This window comes from Meleagris gallopavo, chromosome 14 (genome assembly GCF_905368555.1).
Source record: "Meleagris gallopavo chromosome 14, MGAL_WU_HG_1.1, whole genome shotgun sequence".
In the NCBI taxonomy this organism is placed as follows: Eukaryota; Metazoa; Chordata; class Aves; order Galliformes; family Phasianidae; genus Meleagris; species Meleagris gallopavo.
This window is the reverse complement of record NC_139417.1, coordinates 6,547,541-6,565,554: the sequence shown is the minus strand read 5'-3', so window position 1 is coordinate 6,565,554 and position 18,014 is coordinate 6,547,541. Positions and strand designations below refer to the sequence as shown.

The window sequence follows — 18,014 nt, the reverse complement described above, 5'->3', positions numbered from 1 at the left end:
CTCTGAAAAGGTCCTGCGGCAGTTGTACAGCTGTCGTGTGGGACCGTGGTCCTGCCGAGTGGTCATGGTGGGCAAAGGAGGAGGAAAACGCATTTACAAAGAATAAAACAGCTTAGAATTCATTTTAAGTGGAAAGCTGAGTATTTTATTTGCCATGTCATTTACATGCCTTGTAAATGACACATTTTTTCTGCGGGGCTCTGTTAACAAAGCTAACTGTGCTTCACCAGTCCCCTGTAGCAGTCACTCAGATCATGTGCAGTTTGTACTGTAAGCAGAGTGTGTTCTGTGTTTGATAAAAGCCACCTGCATGGGCAGAGGCCTGGTTACCGGGTGCCTGTTCTGAGTAGGCTGGAGATGGTGACAGCCCCAGATACCCGGCCCCTTTGAATGGCTGCAAAATCGAGTATGCGGTGAGTTCTCCTATGAAGAAAGGTTGAGGGAACTGGATTTGTTTAGCTTAGAGAATAGAAGGCTCCGGGGAGACCTCATTGTGCCTTCCAGTACTTGAAGGGAGCATATAAACAGGAAGGGGAACAGCTGTTTATGAGGGTGGATCATGACAGGACAAGGGGGACTGGTTTTAAACTGAGACAGGAGGTTTAGGTTGGATATTAGGTGGAAGTTTTTCACATAGAGGGTGGTTATGCACTGGAACAGGTTGCCCAAGGAGGTTGTGGATGCCCCATCCCTGGAGGCATTCAAGGCCAGGCTGGATGAGGCTCTAGGCAGCCTGGTCTGCTGGTTGGTGACCCTGCACATAGCAGGGGGTTGAAACTAGATGGTCACTGCGATCCTTTTCAACCCAGGCCATTCTATGATTCTGTGATTCTCCTTGCTACTGGTTCACTTCAGCGTTAGTGATGTTAGGGGTGTCTCAAATCTCCTCAGGTTGGGCATGCTGTGTCTCTGCTGATTTCTTTGTTACCCAAGGACTCTTTTCCCCCAGCCATCTTTGTTGGGGGAAAAAGCCTGTTTACTTCAGTCAAGCAGGGCTCCTTCAATTCCTGTCAGAATGTAGTTGTGTTAGTAAATGTGAACTGAGATTTACATAAAGCTGTTACATAAGAAATATAAATGCATTTCCGTTTGCATGCTTCTTTCAGTTTTCCTTCAAAGCGAAGGAAACACAGACCATGAAATATATTGTCCATATCCCCTGCTATACAGCTCTGGCTGTGTCGAATCTGTCCTTCCAAGAACACAGCGCAGGATGGTTGGAGCTGGGCTGTCCTTGTAATTCACTGTATCAACTATTTTAAGTACAACGTTATGTCAGTTGAAAGGTGAATAAGTTGCAGATCAGTCTGAAAAACATGCCTGTCTGCCACTAGCAGAAGGAGCAGCTGAAGATGATCTTGCCTTAAAACGTAATGCTCAGCTCAGGCTGATATTGTGCTCGGCCGTGATTTGGTCTTCAAGCAGATGTCAGCAAGATTTTTCTAAGTATAAACTCAGTTGCAGATGGTGAAGGTCAGGAGGTTAGAAAGTGCCTGTGCTTTGTAAAGATTTACTTTTGAGAGCAAATGTATTTGATTGAAAATAATTATTTTTCAAATTCAGAACTCAAACAAATCAGAGGATGTTCTGGATGCCGGCGTGCCAGCCGGATGACATCAGTGCCTTTCATTCAGGCACTCAGCAAAGCTGGCAAGTAAATTCTTTCTCAGCAAGAGATCCCAGTTATATGGCCAGCAGTGTCTTTCAATATAATGTATAATAAGTTGTGTTTCTCCATAACGGCTTCAAAGCATTGTGCTGTGTCTTTTTTTCTCCCAGAATATTAACATATATCATATAGTCACTCAGTCCAGCATTTCCAATACAGCAAAAGTCCTCACTGTCCCTTGGTTGCTGCTTCTGTCACAGAGCTGTAGGTACTTGGGCTAAGTGGTACCTTGTTTCATGTAGGGTAGCTGTGGGCCTGGTTTGCTTGGATTCATGGCTAGCTTTGAAAAGGCTTTCAGGTCTTTTGGTTGCACAGCAGTTTGTCTGAAATTTTTTTTTAATTTAAATTTGTTTCTTTTCGTCTTTGTACGTAATCAAAAGAAGATGGCATTGAAGAAGCTTAAAGAGAGAGTTTCAGTGTCACTTTCTAGCCATGTTGTGTGTCTAGCGAGGGGCTGGCAAGCAGATGGAGATAGGTGTTAGGGACAGAAGTCTCTGCTGCTGCTGGGGGCCCAGGTGCTTCCTGGAGCAGAAACAGGCTTTGTTTTTAATTGACTTCAGCTGGACTCATTCTCTGCAGATTTGTCCAGTCCTTTTGTGAACCTGTGGGAACCTTTGCTGCCTGCTGCACTTTGTGCTCCAGGGCTGTGCATGCAGGGATGCGGTGCTTTGGGAAGCAGCTCTTAGTCTTGAAGCAGCACTTCAGTAGTTTGATTTGATGCACTCAGTTCTCCAATGCAAGGAATGGTGAATAATTGCACCAAGCTGTTGCTGTCTGTTCCATTAACCATTTATGCATCTCTCTAACCTTACATCACAGTTGTCTTTTTCCCAGCTCCAGCCCGTTAAAATTTCCCTACCCTTTACCATCCTTGCTGCCCCTTTCCAGTGTTGTACTCCTGTTTCTACTAACCAAGCCTGGAACACAGTTTTGATTTGATTACATGTAGACATGGAGTTTGAAGTCTAGATCTTCAAAGGTATCTAGAGTTTGTCAGAAAGCTAGAGCTGGTGTCACCCTAATTCAAGTATTTCTAAACAAACAGGAAAGCAAGAGTCTGTGGAGTCTATGTAAGTTCTAGCTAAATGGTGAAGTAAGTTTATGCCTCTTAGTTGTATGCAAGCTTTTGATTTAGTTCTTATTTATTTATTTTAATGAGCACAGTATAAGGCTCTGCTGGGTAATTTCAGTTACACTGCTGAAACTGGTGAGTGTTTAAAGCTGCACAGAGAAATAGAAATAGCAGAGAGTAACCTTGCACTGGCTGGGGAGTGTAATGCATGGCCAAACAGGTATTTTCTAGTTTCTGATTGGTTTTGTATGCATGATCCAAGTTAAAAATTGAGAACTGTTAATTTGCAGTCTAATGTCTCAGTTATCAAATAAACTAGATACATCTCCAGATTTAGTGGATGTTTCTGGTTGTTTTTAATGAAAAAAAAACAAAAACAGAAAAACACATCAAATGAAAACACAAAGAAATAAAGTGATGTCCTCTCCAGCTTTCAGAAAATGGCTTAAAAAATCTCTCTAAGGCAAATTGATCCTTTGGTGAGAAGTGTGGAGCAGATTCTGAAAGGTGTTAAGCTCATTCACTTTGTGCTTCTGTATTGGCAGGACGTTCGACCCATGGTGAACATGGGAGGGAGGACGGTTGGTGAAAGTTAGTTTTGCTGGAGCAGATGGATTCTGTTATTTGTAACAACTTTTTTTTTTTTTCTTTTTTTTTTTTCTTTCCAGTGTACAGAGCCCCAAAAGCTATTCAACATTGCAAATGAACTGCTCCATACAGAAGAAGCGTATGTTAAAAGACTCCATCTGTTGGATCAGGTAATTCAATTGGATGGTATATGTAATTATTATATAAAGAAAAACATGAATGTGCAGTAAAAGCAAAGGAAAAATGAAGATGATTAATGTTGCTTAAGAAAAAAAGAAAGGGCAAACTGTCACCTAGCTAGAAATCTTGTTAGAAGCTGCAGCCTTCAGAAAGTCATCTGCCACCATCCAACCCTACAATCTCTGTGGAAAGCTTTCCAGTGTTTGCTCTGGATGAGCAAAGGCTGTTTCAGGACCCTAGAAATCCAGGGAGTGTCTTTCACTTTTGTTCAGTACAGTGTGATTTTCGTACAGAGAAACAAAATAATCAAAGGCTTGATTTTGCTTCGTGTAAATACCAGTAAATGCTCTTCAGGGACTGATTGTTCTTTGCAGCTTACACTCCCAAATACAAGATGTCTCATCTTCTCAGTAGTTTCAATCTCTTTGACTTACAACCGCCCCAGACATTTCTAATGGAGAAGTGAGCCCTTATGCATAAATCTGACCCTGTTTGACAATGGGCTTATGTTCTGTGAAACTCCTGAGAATGCTTAGGCTGGAGATCCCAGGGACTAAGTGCCAGAAGTCAGATGTTGTGGCTCTGTTCTGAGGCAGTCAGCTTTGTAGTACTACAACCTGATGCTGCTGTGTTCAGGATTTTTTAAACTCTGTGTTGGTGCTGTCTTGTCTCATGCAGGTGTTTTGCACTAAGTTGTCAGAAGCAGGTATTTCATCTGAAGTGATAACGGGCATCTTTTCAAATATTTCTTCTATCTATTGTTTCCACGGACAATTTCTTCTTCCTGAGCTCAAAACAAGAATTACACAAGAATGGTGGGTAACTGTCAGTACAATTACTTTTAAAATATATTTTCAAGAAACTTTAGTGACCCAGGCATCTGATTTTATTCCAGCATTTTTAATTGTTTGATGCAGTAGTTCACTTGTTATTTAACACATTAGCATGGAGTCTCTTAAACCTCTTTTATCTGTATTGGTCCTGAATACAGTAGACCTGAGCACTCAGCATTTCTAGAGTATTTTGTGAGAATTTTGTTCCAGACCAGAGTACTATTGAAGCTATTTTTCTTACTGTATTTCCACTGTCCTTGTTTTGCAGTACTGTGAAATTGTAGTACTAGGAAAGAAACAAAGTGCTTATTTTGGCTCCATGGATGGGTATCTTGTCCCCAGTGTGAAATACTGAAAAACGTGGTTATTTTCCAAAGAGGGACACATTGTCATATCACAGCCTAGACTCTGCATGCCATGTTGGAGACTTCATGAGACACATCCATTTGATATTTTAATGTAGCAATTATATAAAATTCACTGTTATAAAATTAGCATTTTATCAACCAAACAAAGGAAAATCTAGAAAGATAAGATAGACAGCCTTGTGCCCATGAATGAGTTTACATCTGTTACACAGCTCTTTCTATTGTAGTTTAGTACCACAGCATTGGACAAGATCTCACCCAATAATTTGCTGGCCTTCTGTGAAATAATAAATATTATTTGTTACGCTGTACATATACTTTCTTTAAGAAAATAGTTCTTTTTTAAATATCAGTAATAATAGTCAAATATCAAAATTTGGCAACTGTAGTAAGTTTTAACCTTTCTGCCTATTACTCCATTTAATTGTAATGCAAATGTAGGACCCTTGACTTGGGATGATGTGCTGGCTGCAGAATGTCCTGCAGTGGAAAGTACTAATAATGCTGATGCTGCACCATATTTCATATTAAAGTCAGCAAAGTTGACCTTTCCAGCTATCCTAAATGATGAAGTCAAGATATGAGCTCCCATCTCTTTTGCTAGAGTCCAGTCTTCTTCACAGGTCATCAATATCCAGAAGGAATAAAAAAGTGTCAGCACCTTTGCACTCGACCTGTGTCTATAGGGACAGCTGTAATAAAGGAAAGGAAAACTGGAGAGACTGGAAGTCAGGGCAGGGCATGAACTCATTCCGTGGCTAAAGGGCACTAGTGTAAACAGACTGTGAGTCAGGAGTTCAGTGAGAGAGGAAAGCTGGGGAAAAAATGGAAGGGAATCTTAAAATGGTTCCGTCAAGGGGACTGGAACATGAGAAAATTGGATATGCAGCTCTCATTGTCGTTTACACATCTAGCTCCCATAGAGGCCCTCTGGAAGTCTCCCCATAAATGACAGCTTCAGGTTTACGTGGCTCTTCAGTGGTGCAGGCTGTGCTGCTGAGTGGGAAAAGAGGGTGCAGGGTGGCTGTGCTGCCACAGCTCCCCAAGGATACTACAGTATCTTTGTCGTATGAATCTAGCAAATCACGGCAATTGTTTTCTCATATGTACAATTTAACTAAGAACGCAGATCTGCAGAGGAAAGCAAATGGATTTACTTGCCTGGGACTGTGAACTTGGGCAGAGCTGTTGATACTGATGGAGACTTTGCAGATCTCCAGGCTCATCTGAACTTACTGCTGCTGCTTGGTAGTACCTAGGGACCAAACATAACCAGGGGCCACCCTGGGGAGCCTGGCGTGGTGCTGGGCTGGGAGATGCCAGTCCAGATGTGTTCCTTGGGTTCCTTGGGTGGGTGGGAGACAACAGTAGAAGTCTGTTATTGTGTATTCTCTCTTAAAATAGAATTGATTTTCACACATTTCTATACTTAGCATTCTCTTTCCAATAGGAGTGTGAACCCACGGTTAGGAGACATCCTGCAGAAACTGGCTCCTTTCCTGAAGATGTATGGAGAATACGTGAAGAACTTTGACAGGGCAATGGACATGGTGAATACGTGCATGCAGAGGTCATCTCCTTTCAAAGATGTTGTTCAGAATATACAGGTATGTTGTTAACTAGCTTGATGTGGCATTGAGATCCTCATTTATTTCCAGTGCATGGCAGTGTTTTGCTACAAGGCAGTACTATTTTAGAATTAAAAAGAAGTACAGTTTTACTGGCAGACTTTTCTTCTCTTTTTGCTGTGCAACACAGAGTTTTCACATAGTTGGCTTTTTCTCCCACTTGAGTATTTAAGAGGAGAAGTGGAAGTTAAAGAATGAAACTTTGCCATTTGCCTTGCAGTTTTGACTATGTTGGACTTTCTCAGGAATTCTGTATTTGTTACCTATATATGTCCTGGAACGTGAGGAGAATGGGGTGAGTTCTCTCCTTAAGGGAGAGAGTGAGGTAGCTTTGCCATACGTTGTATTTTCTGTTCATATTTACACAGCAGAATGAAGAATTATTGGTGGCTCAGTCCTTCCTGAGCACTTTTATGCCTCTTTAGTGGGCTGCCTTGCCTTGTGTGCTACCTTATGCAGAGCACCCTTTGCTCTGATACTCAACATATCAATTTGTAAACTCATTTTCTCATTACTAGTTCTAAGTGTTGGTTTTTAACGTGGACATTTTCCTTCTGAGGCTGGTGCTTTTGACTTTGGCTCATCACCGGCGGCACCACCTGGAGGAAGCTGTCAGGGTTTCTGATACCCTTGTTGATCTGTTGTTTCTGAGGTTCACTAAGCTGTACATGGTGCTAGACGGCCACAGCTCTGCCAGAGGGTGCTTAGCATGGATTTTGATGTGATCATACTCGTAAGGAAATCTGTGTGGGGAGGAGGAAGAGCTCTGCTTATTCTGGTGTGTCTGTAGGACCTGTCTCAGGCACTGGTCCAGCTGCAGGAAGATGCAGCACACTGGAGCAGACCTATAAGCATCCTTCTGCAGGTTCTGGGAGTGTGGACCATCCTTCAGGGGAGGTGAGGCCTGGCAGGGAGAGGGTTAAGCTGAACAGGGAGCACAGCTGCTGCCCTAAATGGGAGCTTGTCAGCTGGCCAGCTGTCAGGAATCAAGTAATCCCAGCAAGCTGGGAGAGGAGAGGCCCTGTGCAGAGGGTAAGGGCTGCTGGCCTTCTCAGACAGAAGCTCCCTCTTGGAAGAGCAGAGGAAAGGCAGCAGGAACTGGGAAATCTCTTCTTCTACCAGACTCTCACTGTATGTGGCCTTTTCTTAACCTTTTTCTGTCTAAATCCAGTCTGTTCTCACTGAGGCTCTGTGCAGCTAAGTGCATCTGTTGGCTGGAATTTGAGCCCAGGCACTGCTGGGCCCCTGGGGCTCTGGCTTTCCTGCAAGGGGCTCCGTGGCCCTCCTCACCTGCCTGCTGTCCCCAAGGGCTCCGGCTGGGCTCCCAGCACTCCCTCCCTGACCTGGTCCTGTGGAAGGAGGAAGCAGGGGCACAGCTGGGCTCTGGAGGAAGTCAGGCCTCTTCTAGTGCAAGCTCTTATAAGAACTTGTGCTTTCAGTGTGCGTGGGCATTTTGCTGTCTTTGGTTTAGTGTCAAGCTGCTGGCATGCCTTTCTGAGGGATAATTTGGTTAGTGACTGCTCTCTCTACAACATAGAGAGCTGCCCTCCCTGAAATTCTGTATCTGCACTGCACGCCATCAACACAAATAATTCCTGTTAGCTGCCTATCTGCAAAACATATCAGCAGCTGCCCAAGACCGTGTGCATCTTCTAGCAGAACTTTGGCAGGCAGGGTTAGGGCAGAGGATGCAACAGGAGATTTGATTCTGAAGTCTGCTGATGGCAGTATTTCACTGTAGGTTATTTTAGCTATGGCATCACAGCACCTTCTGCTTCTGTTGTAACTATAGTGAATTTGGGAAAGATTTGTCCTGAAAGTCTGAGTCAACTCATCTGGCCTATCTCTGGGCTACCAGGAGCCACAGGAACTTTTACAGGCAACCGTTGTCCTTTGTGTCCTCTCTCTCCACTACTCTGGGAACTGCTGTAGCCTCTGTTAATAGAACCACAACAGAAGTCTACAGTGTATCAGAAAGTGCTGGTTTAGCATATGGTAAACTTCAGGTATTCTGGTGTGTTATTTGTATACACAAATGATTTTGCAGTTGCGTTTCTATTTTGTGGAGCTGCCGTAGGCTTTTACATCTCTCCATGGCACCGAAGAAGTACTGCAGGGTTTATACAGCATACAGAATTACATACAGGATGCAGAATTACATTTATGTGACTCTTCTTATGACCTTCAGCTCTACTTTTCAGAATACCAGTAGAAGCCTGCTGTGATCCTGCAAGAATGCAATGTCTACCCCAGCTGTTAATGGAGTACTTACATAGACATTCACAGTTATTAATTACCCTAAATGAGAGCAAATAGAAAAGAAAAAATCACGTAGGACTTATGAGAGAATGACTGCGACTTGTCAAACTTACTTTAGCTGTTCTTAAAGATAAACATTCTTTCTGTATGTTTTGCGTCCACTTACTGGGGTGAAAACCTGATAGCTGCTAAGTTTATTAGGACTCTTCTTTTGTCAGTTTCCTAGCTAAGCCATCAAAAAAAAGAACTTTTTCCATCTATATTTGTGTGTTTCGGATTCTTATGTGAACTCATTAAATACAGAACAAAAGTTTATCTTCCCTCTTTTGAATTGTAATGCAAACTCTGTAAAGTTTCAGAGATCATGTAATATAAAAGTTCTCGTATTTGGGACAGTTACTTTGTGTTTGCTGGCTTTTTGTAGAAGACTCATTTGGCACATTTATTCCAACCGACATGCGTCTGGAATTGATGTCTTCCTCTGCTTCCTGTTGTTCAGTGTTAGGGTTCATCGTGTTGCAGAAATAAAAGACAATGGAGGCTGTATTAGTAAGTGGATTGGGGAATATTATAAACCAGGGACTAAGGCAGTTGTGCAAATCTGTGTATCTGTGCTTCCTGGAATCTCAGATTCTTTCCATCCCAGTTGTATTTTCTGGGAAATGTGCTGTAAAACTCAAAGAGATAATAAATTCACTTAATCTTCTATAAACAGAAATACTCTTCACTATGTTGTTTTTTTTTTTAAATAGCAAATTAATATCTTGAAATTTCCGGAAGGACAGCTAGTGTTTTTCTACCAGACAGTCGTCTCTTTATCTCCAGGCTTTGCTTCAAGAATGGGGCAAGTCAGCGTTGTGTCTTGGACTGTGATATTTATGTGGAAAACTACACATACCTGAAACAAGTGCCTTTTTCTGAGAGAAGAATACTGAATTAATGTGGAGGGGCTGCTTACACTGAAACAGACCAAGACACAGCATCAGTGAGCTGACGTACAAATAATGGTCTGGAGAGGACTGTGTGTGTATGTGGTTAAGATGCTGACGTAGGATTCAGAAATGAGATACTATCGTTAAGAGAAACTTTCTGTCTGCTTAAACGCAAGTTAGTTATTTTTCAACTGCGTTTCTCATTTCTCCTCCCACTCCTTATAAATAGAAATATCACTTCATAGGGATTCTATGAGAATAAGCACTGCAACACTCAGTGCTGTTTCAAGCAGAGCAGTTCAGTGCCTTATTGGGTAATATTTAGTGTAATCAGTCCTAAAGCTAACTCCTTCCTTGGTCAAGTGAAATGAGAGAATTTGGGGTAACTGCTTCCGAGATGGCGTGTGAGCAGCGTATCTGCTGCTCTTACAGTAAGCTGTAGCAAGCAGTGTCTCTGTGGAGGTTCTGGTTTTATTTAATCCTTGAGGGCAGTGGGGGGAGGGAATACCACATGTGGGAAGGACTTTTCTGAGTGTGCAAAGAATCATACAAAATGTAAAATACAGAAGTTATATATCTGCAGAAAATGTCAGAGATATGAGACAAAGACCTGTCAGCTCTGATAGCTTGGAAAGTTTTTTTTTGTGCTCCTCTAACTATACAGGTCATTTTTCATTGCTGTTTTACACCAAAGATGACCAAAACCAAAGCCTTCTGCAGTTGTTTTCTCTCCATTACAGAAACAGGAGGTGTGTGGTAACCTGACGCTGCAGCATCACATGCTTGAACCTGTGCAAAGGATTCCTCGTTATGAGCTTCTCCTGAAGGACTATCTAAAGAAACTTCCAGAAGAATCTCCAGACAGGAAAGATGCTGAAAGTACGTGTAAACTCCTCTCCGTCTAATGAACACAATAAAATCCTGGAGACTGTTCTTTTCCTCACATGTCCAGATAGTTCAAGCTAGGGCTGTGGTAGCAATGGAGAGTTGAATTTATCAAATTATTGTCCAAATTAATACAAAGGGATTTTGGAACTCTTCTAGAGAAGAAAGGTGCTGATATGTCAGTTCGAGCACTAAATGAAGGTTTAGCAAGTAAACAGTGACAAAGTATTGAAGCTTCTAATGGTAGAACATCTGGAATTTTTATTTAATCAGATGTGTATTCAAAGACAAATACAGGAGGATATCCTGTAATAGCTGGAAGAGCAAAATATGAATGGTTTTATAAATATATATTCTTCCTAGGAATGCAAGTTAGACTGTTAACATAGAGAAACAAGAGGTATGTATTTCTGTTGGTTTCTAGGAGTTCTTGTTTCTTTCAGGAACAGTCTAAACAAGAGTTTTTGTTACCATTAAGCACACAAGCTCTTCTTTAGGAAAATGCACTTAAAGCATGCTTGTGAGGACTTTAAGAACTAGGCTGTAGGTAGTTTTTTTTGTCACATGTGTGATTTTAGGAGAGAAATAGCAAATGATTAGATACATATCCATGTACCAGTTGAATATGCAAAAGTGTTTAGGTATGTAACTGCTTATAAGCCTTCCCTTTAGTTTAGGGAGGACAGAGTGTAATCAGTCCTTGCTTTTGCAACAGCAGTTCTGAAGGAAAAACGCTAATCTGGGAGAAGAAAAACACAGCTATGCTGTACCTTCTTCTGATTGCATCTGGTAATAGCATGCTTTCTTTATTACAGAATCACTGGAGCTCATATCTACAGCAGCAAACCATTCGAATGCTGCCATCAGAAAGATGGTGAGTAGAAATTGTGTAATAGAATTGTGATTTGATGGAAATGCTAGTTTGAACTGATCATTCTCCATTGCTAGAGGCTCTGCAAAGCAAGACTGGAGAGGATTTTCAAATATGGTATTATGGGGCCTGAAACATCAGTTGGATATCAGAGTTCTCTTTATCATAAATTTTCCTGTTATGATTACTGTGATTTCTTTTTTCAGCCCAGATTTTACTTTCCCTATTCTTAAGGGGACAATGCATTGAAGAAGCAGGTCTTCATAAAATCATTACTTGCTTTTCACTGAAAATGTTTAAAGTACCTCAAATCAGTCTATTCATAAGGTGTCCTTGCAGATTTTCTTAATTTCTTAAGTCCTTCTGGAATGGAGGTTGTTTTAGTTGAATTTTGGCTTATTTTAACTGCATAGAGAAGAGATTAGAATGTATCAGTAGTAGCCATGATAAGCTATGCTTCAGGTTGGGCAGCTTAAGAGAATGGAGATTTTGAAGCCAATCTTACAACACAAACTCTGCACTTTTTTTTTTATTTTTTTGAGGCCTTTTATGCTGAATATTTGTGTACGTTTTGCACACAGAGCTGCTACAGTGCTGCCAACAAATTAAATGATTTGACAGTTACAGATATTACCTCGTTTTTTAGACCCAAGTGCCTCGGGGCCTTCTATCTCTTACAGATCTAAAACACCCCTTATCAGGCTTAACACTCCGTGATCGTTCATAGATTACAAGGTTTATATCCTCTTCCATATCAGATCCTTATTTCTTTGTTCTGTCCTTTTAAAACATTGTCTTTATCAAGAAATGTCATAGGATAGAACAAAATTAAAAGGAAGATCTTTCCTATTTTTTTTTGTTCTCACTTTGGTTTGTTTACATATATTGATTCTTTTCCCCTCCATCTTCCCTTTCAGCCTTTTTATAAGTTCTATTTTAGAAACCAAGTGGTTTGAGTTGTTCTTGGTATCAGGGCTGGGCAACAGTACATGATTCTGCTGGGTGCCCTCTGGGGCTGTCAGGATGCCATGAGTCTGTCCTTCCTGGGGCTGTTATGGGAAGTAACCAACTGGTGTCTGTTTTCACTATGTCTCAGAGAAAACCTATTTTGAAACTGTCTACTTCTATTTAAGTCTTGCATGTTCTCTTGTTCAAGATAGATTTCAGTGGAAATGTTTCGGGTTTTGGGTCTTGAGCAAGTCCTTAAGTAATGACTGTGTTGCTGGGTCCTTTCCCTGCACAGGCACCAGGCTGTTGCATTCCACATGGGATGCTTTTCTGGTAGTATGCAAAAAAGGAAAAGCTGCTGTGATAATTTTATACCCCCTTGCTGATGAGAACCTGAAGTCTCATTACATGGATTTCTTCTATAATTAATAGATTTTACCTGAGCAAGGACTCAAATGAAAATCATCCAAGTAAGACTTTCAGATTTGACTCTGTGGTTGCCCCATTCCTGCTCTGCTCACTGTTTGCCTGAGCAGCCCCAGCTGTGGGGTACGTCCTGCACACACCTCTGCGAAGCCCTGGGACGATGTGAGCAGCTGTGTGGGGTCAGAGCCAAACAAAAGAAAAGCAAAGGCCATAGCAAAGTATCTGAAGGCTAGCATTCGTGTTGGCTGCTTCCTCCTGTTGAGGAAGAAATAAATCATGCTTCCAAAACGATCTTTTTGAAGTATCTTCTCCTAGCTGGACAGATGTCCCTCGCGTTTTGGACCTGCTCTTAGTATCCCAGTCATTCCTCCAGAAAAGTAGTCTGATGCATTACATTTTCTTTGAATTAGTGAAGCCTTTGCCTCACTTTCCAGTTTGCTGGAAAAAGTCTACTGGCCCTCGGGACTTAGGTGCTTTCCTTGTTGGAGTCTACCCCCACCTCCATTCCATTCTGTTTTGCAGTGTGTTTATTTAAATTTATTTGTTTAGTTGTCATTTTGGTTTGTTTTGATAGATGAATTGATTAGCATAGAAGTTAATGTGGTGTACGTTCATAGTGAAATAGTTTGTGTCAAATGGAAATGAGGAAAGGGTCTGAAGGCCTGAGATCCAGCTGAATCTGCATATAGGTTGAGGCGTGGTTTACAGATGTGTTTGGTGGTATTTTCTGTGTGTATTTGTATCACTTTCTGACCATTTGCTTACAGTGCAGTTTGGAGCATATCTGTCCAGCCTGTGGTTGAAAGCAAAGCGTTTCCAAATGCTTTTGCTCAGTAGTAAGATTTAAGCACTTTTGCTATGTTGACTTGTTAGAGCTGCTGCATTACTTAGTATAGCAGCTGCAAGCGGGTTACTTTTATCCATTTAAATTCTGTGTAGAAGGACTTTAGCATTGAGAATAAATACTGCTTTGCTGAAAAGGAAAAGCTAACCCTTTCATAAAGATTTTTGGCTAAGATGGAAGGATGCAGAATGACGTGAAAATATTTTGAAGTGTATTTAGGCCTATTTCATAAGCTTATTTTTTGCTAGAGAGGCACCTGTGTAGGACTGCAGCCATGGCACTGGGGTTCCCTGTGGAGCTGAGGTTTTGCACGTAGGTTATAAATTCAGAATGTGATGGTGCTTCTTAAAGGAGACCTGCCTACCGTTGTGCCAGTAACAGTACAAGAGGTGAAACTTCTCAAAAGCTGAAAAATGATCCTACGATAGCAGAAATCTTACTCTGAAATGTTGAATCGAAACTGAATTAACAAATTCAGACTTGAAAACAACTTGGTAACACGTTTGCATTCAGTTCTTCAAGTGACTTTACTCAACCTCATGATGTTTCTTCCAGTGCTATATATTTATTATTGATTATCTAAAAATATCAAATAGATTGATACCAATATGTTGTTTAAAAAATATCATTAAAGTAGTGTAATCCAATTATAACTCACAAGTGACTAAGACCGAGAGGGAAAGAGCATTGGAGCATGGAAAAGATATTAGTTCTTGAACACAAAGCTATATCAGAACTGAAAGAACGTTTTCTTTCCTGCTTATTTACTCTTATCTCAGAAAAAGATGCTGTGGGTGATAGGCCAAGTGAAATATAGGTATAGATTTTAATTTTGGGGGTTCTGTAATTTCAGGAAAAGATGCACAAGCTTTTGGAAGTCTATGAGAGACTCGGTGGTGAAGAGGATATTGTTAACCCAGCCAATGAGCTCATTAAAGAAGGACACATTCAGAAACTTTCAGCAAAGAATGGCACAGCACAGGATAGGTATTTATTCCTGGTGAGTTTTTTTTTATTGCTGCTCTTTTATTTTCAGAGTTGTGCTGTGAATTGATACACTTCCATCTCTCTAATCACCGCACAAAAAGCTTTCAGTAACTGAGCCCAGCTATTCCTTCCTCTGAGCAGCAATTTGCTCTTGATGCTTTTTCCTCGAGGATTTCCTTCCTCCTTCCGTGCTCACGCCTTTGCCAATGGCTTGTCAGGCTTAAAAGGATCTGTGCCATACGAGCCTTTCAGAGGCTGCACTTCTGTGGTGTGCTTCTGAGGGGGCATTTCAGCTGTCCCACACTGCTGAGCGAGTTGGCCAGCTTCTCTGATACTGGCAGAATAGATCATCTTTGCTTTTAAGACAATTGAATTGGTACCAGAGTGAGCACGTAGTGTTAGAGGAAGAAGTGGGCAGGTGGCACGTTTCTATTTGTCCACCTTTTTCAAGTAATGGTGTGACTCCAGCTTCTTAAATCTCTCCCTGTTAATTACATTATCGAATAAGGTGTGCCGGAGTCCCAGATTGTCAAAATGCAGTCTGTGTCCTACATGGAGCTCTTCAACTTAAATATCTTCCTTGTTACAGTTTAACAGCATGGTGCTGTACTGTGTGCCAAAACTCAGGCTGATAGGCCAGAAGTTCAGTGTTCGAGAAAAGATGGACATTGGAGGACTGCAGGTTTGTCTCTCTTCCTTTCACTGTTTTTAATGCTTAGACTTGCTTCTCCAATAGATAGTGCCAGATCCCATCTGAATCTAAAAAAAATCTGACTGTATAGAAATACATAAACAATTAAAATCCAGCTTTGGTTCTCTTTTTTTATAGTTATTATTACCAGGTAATAAAGTAAAGGTAAGCAAATAGTGTTTGGTTGAAAGCTTTCATTCATTGCCTAGCTGACTCTGGAGCCCTTTTTTTTCCTCTCTGTTACAGGGAAACACTGCAGGTTCAGAGGTTTTGTAGTGAGACAATTACTAAATAATTACTAAAATAATCCTTTGTTTTTTCTACCTTTGTATTGTATTCAGAGTGATCCTTTCAGCTAAGCATTTCAAATAACTAATATACTTTTAAGTCATTAAAATGACTGAAAGAAGGTGAAGACAAGTAAGAAGTTGATGTGTTCTTTTGGCAGGTCCAAGAAATTGCCAAGCAAAATGTGGCTCACACATTTTCAATAACAGGAAAAAAGAGATCACTGGAACTACAAGCCAGGTACGGTGCTTGTTCTGGCTTTTGGGCTTGGTGAATATTTATGTACAAATTTATGATGTAGGTTATATGGCTGGGTTAGCAGGATATAGCTTTAAACCAGAAGATGAGCATATGAGATGATTCATTCAGATACGCAGGAGAGTTTGTTGGCCTTCACTCAGTCAGTATGTTAAAGTGTCATGTTGATTGGCTTTGTTCAGTGTGTAAGATGTTTATAGAAGTGTTTTTAGATTCTGCTATAGTAATAATTCAAACATTTTTGGCAGATATTTTGTCTGGTAATAATTAAGGTCAATAACTACTAATAATTTTTATAAAGTAGAAGATATAAAGGTTAAAATATTTATGCATATAAAGCTGTGAGGGTGTCAGTACTTGGACTTAATGAAAATATTGAGAGTAGAATGTTGATGTCTGATTTATTTTTTTTCTTTTGTCTTAACAGGACTGAAGAAGAGAAGAGGGAATGGATTCAGGTTAATATAAAAACAATCCTAAATGGATGAAATCGCCTTGCAGTCAGCACCTTCTGATTTTAAAATGATCTTTTGGGTTTCTGTACAAATGAGGCTGTGTGAGGAAGCAGAGTAGTCCCATATGGAAAAGCTGATTACAGAGAATCTAGTGCTCCCCTCAGTGTCCCCTGCTGAATACTGCCTCACTGTAGTGAGCAGAGGCTTCAAAGGGGCCCCATGTGCTGCAATCCTGAAATGCAGCGAGAGAAGAAAGTGAAGAGATTGTATTCTTGCAGTCTCACTTACAAGAAACACTAATAGTGTTCTTAGTTTTTGAGTTCATGGTGGTGAATTAACAATGCCATTCACAGTTGTTTTAAAAGTTCTTAAATTTCAAATTTCATTTCTGCAAGTGAAAGGGGTTTTCAATAGAATGATGACTCTAAACTTCTCCTATGATAATTTTAAAATATTTTTTAATATAAGTTTTTCTAAGGCTCCTTTTGTAATACATTTTGTCTTCTCTGGCATATTTATTTCAGGTCATCCAAGCAACAATTGAAAAGCACAAACAGAACAGTGAAACCTTTAGAGCTTTCAATAGCTCTTTTTCTCAAGAAGAGGAACATCTTCCTGATTCATCAGTAAGTATGAGTGCTTAATTCTTCTTTGCTGTACCAGTTACACTGACAGTTGAACTGCAGTTATTCAGCTAAGTTTCAAATACTGTCGTCTTATTTCTTGGTTTTGTTTTACATTACAGTACAGTCAGCTCTACTTCTCTGGCTCTCAAATGCATATCAGTCATAGTTATTCAACCATGCAGGTATGGAATAAATTACCCAGGGTAATTCAGTGCAAGAGACCTATCAGTCATGTTTTCCAGATGAGTGGCTCATTTAGCATAACAGGTGTAATTCTTCAGTGTTATGAGTGGTTGGCTGTCTGGAATGATGTCTGTGTGCCTGGGAGATTTCCTTCATTACCTTTCCCCATCTCCTCAGAGATGTATTTTTTTTACTTATTTTTTTCTTCTTCTTTTTTTATTACTGAAAAAGTTCTAAGCAGTTGAAATAAATGCTTTTTATGGGGATCTTAACAATACTGTCTATTTCAGAAAGGTTCAACTCTTCAACCACATATGCGGAATAGTCTCGAATGTTTAATAGTCTTGAAACTGGAGTGAATTCTCTGTGCTGTGTTTGCTAGGAATGTTGTTTTTGGAAGTAGTCGCATGGAGGCCATGACAATCTCTCTTCATTTAACTTCAGAATTATGTTAATAACCTAAACCATAATTGCTTAAAATCTAAAGAGGAAAGTACCTGGTAGAGGGAAATTTTGGGGATTTTGATGCAGAACTGCCTGTGTTGATGTCATCAGTGGTCAAAGTTGTAAGATCTTGGAGCACAGGATCTATCTGGAGAGATTAAACTCTGGGAACCTTTTTATCTTTTTACCCCTTCCCTCCCCAACTTTTATATTGTGTGTAATAGTCATAGGAACCTCCACTTCCCTGATCTGTCTCTGACTCTGTAATGCTGGATTTTTGTTTAACTGATTTCCCAGGGGACTCGAGAGAGATGTTGGATGTTGTTAGACGTTTCTTTCATCCCAGCGCAAGTCACAGACTGGCAGCATAGATCTTTGCAAATCTCCAGGGTTTATGATCACATCACTTACAGTGGCCAATGATAGTGTGTTTTCAAAATGTGCTATATAGCTTGCTGATCTTGAACTATTTGTCAGCTAAAAATACTCTGACAAAATTGCAAAATAATCAGTCTGTGTCTGTATTCTTAAGTCCTGGCTGCCTTCAGAACCATTGATGCTCTGATGGAAAAAACCTTT

General features: G+C 40.6%; 1 protein-coding gene across 10 annotated transcripts in view; it reads left to right on the top strand.

Annotated features, from left to right (window-relative positions):
- Positions 1-18,014, top strand: part of FGD3 (FYVE, RhoGEF and PH domain containing 3) — a 101,229-nt gene that overhangs the window by 65,755 nt on the left and 17,460 nt on the right. For all 10 annotated transcript variants that reach the window (XM_085236047.1, XM_085236044.1, XM_085236040.1 and 7 more), the window contains 10 exons: positions 3,410-3,499; positions 4,188-4,324; positions 6,161-6,317; positions 10,270-10,408; positions 11,230-11,288; positions 14,357-14,503; positions 15,080-15,172; positions 15,630-15,709; positions 16,155-16,185; positions 16,707-16,808. In XM_085236047.1, coding sequence (XP_085092173.1) covers positions 3,410-3,499; positions 4,188-4,324; positions 6,161-6,317; positions 10,270-10,408; positions 11,230-11,288; positions 14,357-14,503; positions 15,080-15,172; positions 15,630-15,709; positions 16,155-16,185; positions 16,707-16,808 — 1,035 coding nt within the window. The remainder of the gene's footprint in view (positions 1-3,409; positions 3,500-4,187; positions 4,325-6,160; positions 6,318-10,269; positions 10,409-11,229; positions 11,289-14,356; positions 14,504-15,079; positions 15,173-15,629; positions 15,710-16,154; positions 16,186-16,706; positions 16,809-18,014) is intronic.